This window comes from Miscanthus floridulus, chromosome 1, assembly GCF_019320115.1.
Source record: "Miscanthus floridulus cultivar M001 chromosome 1, ASM1932011v1, whole genome shotgun sequence".
NCBI lineage: Eukaryota > Viridiplantae > Streptophyta > Magnoliopsida > Poales > Poaceae > Miscanthus > Miscanthus floridulus.
Window position 1 is genome coordinate 47983218 of NC_089580.1, and position 4883 is coordinate 47988100.

Below are 4883 nucleotides of genomic sequence, written 5' to 3' on the forward strand. Positions count from 1 at the left end.
TGAGTTCGGGTTTCAAGTTTGTCTGTGGAGACTTTGCCCGACCCAAATCCGCCCAGTTAGCATCCCTAGCTCTTACCCATTTGTATGAACCGTCACGCGGATGCACCAACATGGTTTCACGATGCACCGCTTGCTATTTATTGGACTCGCCAAGTAAGACAACCTTCCCATAACTCAACTTGAATAAATTCATACAACTAGCAACACAATTTGATCAGTGTAGTTTGTAGATAGATGATATTATAGATTGCTAAACACTATCATTATTCACCTCATGTCGTCGGTCATTTCATCTAGCACCCTTATAAGAATGATGGTGTTTCATTTTTCCTTAGTATATGGTCAAATTGTAGAATACCAAATAGCCTCAGTGATCAACAATTAGGATTCAAGAATCAATGGTTTTAAAAATAGAATTTATGGTTTCCAAATTCTCAATCTATGATCAATAAGCATGTAAGTATAAAACAAGCACGCCTTTATTTTAGAAAATTAGGGCCTGATTGTAAATAAAAAATATAGATTTGCATTTTTCTGTATTAGCCTCTCTATGTTGCTTATAAGTGTTGTTTTGCTACTCTACCGCCTTTCTAAGTCGGCGTCCTCTCATTTCTAGCGTTCTTCACGTTAGTTTTCCATAGCCTCATGTCCCATAGGCTCTAAATATAGGAGTCCCTAAGATGCGCGGCAACAAACATCGGTTGTTTTCACCACGAACCATGCGGGACCACTAGCATTAATTTGCGTATCTTCCTAGTCCCACCTCTTGATGGCCGACAACCACAATGCGGATGCCGCTAGAGAGCCTGCCGTGAGTGCCTCTCCGCCCACCTATGAAGCTGAGCATCGTGCCCTCCTTCGACCATTGTCGTTCATCTCTGCCATCTCAAATAGCAACGAAGGATGTGAGGAGCGTGCGTTTGAGCCATCTGAGAAGGTCATTGTTTCCATCTCTGGCGACCACAAAGGCAACGCCAATGAAGAGGGTGCCTTCTATGCCTCGGGGGGCTGCATGCCACCCTTCTCATGGCGCAAGTTGTGGCTATTCTCGGGGCCTGGCTTCCTGATGAGCATCGCATTCGTGGACCCAGGAAACATCGAGGGCGACCTGCAGGCTGGTGCCATGGCAGGCCGCACACTACTTTGGGTGCTCCTATGGGCCACAATCATGGGCCTACTCGTGCAGCTTCACGCTACGCGCCTCGGGGTGGCCACGGGGAGGCACCTTGCTGAGTTATGCCGTGATGAGTACCCGGACTGGGCACGCCACGCACTTTGGTTGATGGCTGAGGTTGCCTTGGTCAGCGCCGACATTCAGGAGGTCATTGGAAGCTCCATTGCCATCAAGATCCTCAGCCACGGCCTATTGCCACTCTGGGCCGGTGTTGTCATTACCGCTTTGGATTGGTAAGCATCTTTGGTTGTGCCTTCTTGGTATATGTAATGTTGTCAAATCCCGATAGTCATTTCACCTATATGATGAATGGTTGAGCAATTTTGATGCTAGATCTTAAGCTGCTTTTAGATCAGGGTATGTAGGCCTTGTCACTACAATGTTTTTTGGAGACCGGTGGACATCGGCTAGATAATCTTCTTGCCATTTTAATTTTCTTAGATAGAGAGTAGCATAAGGGTAGTAAAATTTGTCTCTCTGACCCTACGGTTCTTCCCATAGACGTGTCTTGAAAGATCATAGCCAATTATATTCTAATATTTGTTGTATAAAGTATTAAAAAATGTGATAAATATTCTATTTTTTATCTAGCCAGGTGGTAGATTATTGGTGATTTATTGCATATAGTTTAACAAAGCACTTGTATGCACATGAGATAAATAAATGTTGATGGTATTAACATGGTGACCTAGAAGAACTGATCAACAAACTTTACCATGTTTAGTTATTCTATTTATGTTGCGTCCAAAGAGCAATAACAACACAAGCGCATGATATTTTTCTCCAATATTTAGCATAGGCAATAGTGCTCTTATTCAGGATTTCTTTTATGTATTACCATCTGAAGAAGGGTTTTAATCTAGTATGGACATATGGTGCACATGTTCCAATGTGTCTCCAACAATATGAGTAGTATAAGAGTGACATGTAAAACAAAGCTTATGTTTTTATACGACCTTACAAAGTTTATTGTTAACATCATGACTCGTGAGCACTGATTTTGTTGTATTTATTGCTTAAATGGTTGAAAGGTTGTACTTGCACCCTACTTACCATAATATTGTTTTCATCAGCTTTATGTTTCTTTCCCTGGAGAACTATGGGGTGAGAAAGTTGGAAGCTCTGTTTGCGGTTCTAATTACAACAATGGCATGTTCTTTCGCATGGATGTTTGTAGAGACTGAGCCTAGTGGCAAAGATCTATTAATCGGTGAGTGTCTATTTCTTCTTAACCTCCTTTTTTCATTCAAAATTTGTAAAAGAGCTCACAATCAAAAGTGAGATGGTTAGGCCGAGGTTTAAGCCATGGTGGTGGTGGGCATCTGTGCAACAAGTGAATCTACTACATAGCCATTTGATGTGATATTATCTTCAGTTGATCACATTGTAATTTCTATACAATAGGTATTATGGTTCCAAAACTGAGCTCAAGATCAATAAAACAAGCCGTTGGTCTTGTTGGAGGTGTTATCACACCCCATAATGTGTTCCTCCATTCTGCTCTTGTGCAATCAAGAAAAATTGACCCAGACAAGGAATATGAAGTTCGTGAAGCGTTGAGGTACTATTCCATTGAATCGACCCTGGCATTGGTAGTGCCCTTCATGATAAATCTATTTGTCACAACAATTTTTGCAAAAGGATTTCATGGTACCAAGGAAGCAGATAATATCGGTCTTGAGAATGCTGGAAAATACCTACAAGAGAAGTTTGGGGGGGACTTTTTCCCAATCCTTTATATCTGGGGTGTTGGATTGTTAGCCGCTAGCACTAGTAGTACCATAACTGGAACTTATGCTGGACAATTTATAATGGGTGGATTTCTAAATTGGCGGTTGAAAAAATGGATCAGAGCATTGATCACTAGAAGCTTTGCAATTGTGCCAACTATAATCGTTGCTTTATTCTTCAACAAATCTGGCTATGAGTTGGATGTTCTCAATGAGTGGCTCAACGTGCTCCAGTCAATTCAGATCCCCTTTTCTCTCATCCCACTAATAACATTGGTTTCCAAGGAGAAAGTCATGGGGGTGTACAAGATAGGTCCAAGAATGAAAGTAAGTAATGGTTATTGATAATGTAAACTTGATAAGCTTATATTGGTTTGATTAAATTCAACCCTTTCCCAAACTGCTTGATCTTAGCTCATGAAGCTTGATGAGCTTTGGTGCATGAGCTCACTCATTTACCATTCCAAGACCAAGCTCAAATTTCTTACCAAACTACGCCTTGTGACAAACCTAGCTGTGTGTGTTTCTTACTTCACGTTTAAATATTGTTTGTAAAGATTACCCAATAATTAACTCATGCTAAGGCACATTCTAAAAAAACTATCATCTAGAACTAGCATCTAGGAGCATTATGATGCTGATAGGTGCTTTACTTTATGATCATACCTATTTGGGACATGTGCATAAGCTTACATACCTTTGCAGTATTGCCAGTGATTATTAATAGGTGGTAGATATTGTTGCGCTAAAATATCATTGGTTCTATTGCAAACATTGGTAGGCATAGCTTGCATATATCATCGGTGTCCTATTACCCAAAATATAATTGGTTGTTTGTTTTCTTAATGATAGCCCAATTTAGCGATTTCAGAGTTTCTCATGTAAAGGTGCCAAAATTTCTTGGTTTCTTAAAAATTGTCTTCTTATCAATGTTATATTGTCACTATATGTTTTCTTCCCATTTAAAGCATTTAGGTTCTAACTATAAGCAGTGAGATTACATACAATCTGTGGATGTATTGCATTGAGCCTCTTGGGCGAATCCATTTTGATTCTAACAATAAGTAGAAAATTGCATGCATATGTATTACATTGAGCCTCTCAGAGGGTATAAATAGAGTATAGACTCAGGAGGCAAGACACGTCTCAAGTTACATACGGTGATACTGGGTTACATTCCTATCTACCAAATACAGACAAACACAAACATATTATGTGTTAAACGACATATTATCTTTCAAAATGTGTGCTCTAATTGTTTAGGAAGTCTGAATTTGATCTTATCCTTGAATGATGGGTATTCGAATGTCTTAGTTGTTGTAGTTCTATCAAATTGCAAATTCACTATATAGCATTATCAACTGACCTCGGCATCTTGATGCAGATTGCAACCTGGACAGTTGCTTCCCTGCCGATCCTAATCAATAGCTATATGTTGTTGGACTTCTTCTCTTCAGAAATGGGAGGCGTGTTGTATAGCTCAGCTCTATGTGTGGCTATGGCGACTTATTCTATGTTCATACTATATCTTATTTTTCGAGGCATAGAATTTCCCAACTATCTCGCAACAACATTACACGAGAAGAGTTCCATATAGTGAAAATGGGATGAACAATATTGTTGTATGGTAGCTTATTGACATTTTTAGGAAGATCACAAAAATGCAGTGCCCATTGTATAGAGGAAAACAAAGTTTCAGTTGTTGTGAAGAATTACTAAGACTGTTGTATGGTTTATATAAAGACCTCTGACTACGATTGAAAAAATTATCATGGGAGAAGAACAACCTATGTGTTTATACCTAAATTTCCTAACAATATCTTCTTATTTCATGGTACGTGGAAATGACAAATAGTGAGAGAAACACAACAAGACACCAGGTATCAAAGGTAGATTGTTGGTACTCATGTTGGTGTACAATGAGATTCGAGTTTATGCTGTGAAAATGTTCATGTGACTAAAACACCAACGATTCTTTA

General features: G+C 39.4%; 1 protein-coding gene across 1 annotated transcript; it reads left to right on the forward strand.

Moving 5' to 3' along the window:
• Positions 1-769: 769 nt before the first annotated feature.
• LOC136482867 (metal transporter Nramp6-like) lies at positions 770-4597 on the forward strand. The gene is made up of 4 exons (XM_066480040.1): positions 770-1407; positions 2248-2384; positions 2579-3231; positions 4289-4597. Exons 1-4 carry the CDS (start codon positions 770-772, stop codon positions 4499-4501), a joined length of 1641 nt encoding a protein of 546 aa, XP_066336137.1. The 3' UTR covers positions 4502-4597.
• Positions 4598-4883: the final 286 nt, after the last annotated feature.

Excerpts from the sequence above, each read along its gene's own strand:
- LOC136482867 (XM_066480040.1), top strand. The coding sequence starts at position 770 with ATGGCCGACAACCACAATGCGGATGCCGCTAGAGAGCCTGCCGTGAGT. Across the intron at positions 1,408-2,247 it reads GTCATTACCGCTTTGGATTG|CTTTATGTTTCTTTCCCTGG; the intron begins GTAAGCATCTTT and ends TGTTTTCATCAG. Across the intron at positions 3,232-4,288 it reads AGATAGGTCCAAGAATGAAA|ATTGCAACCTGGACAGTTGC; the intron begins GTAAGTAATGGT and ends ATCTTGATGCAG.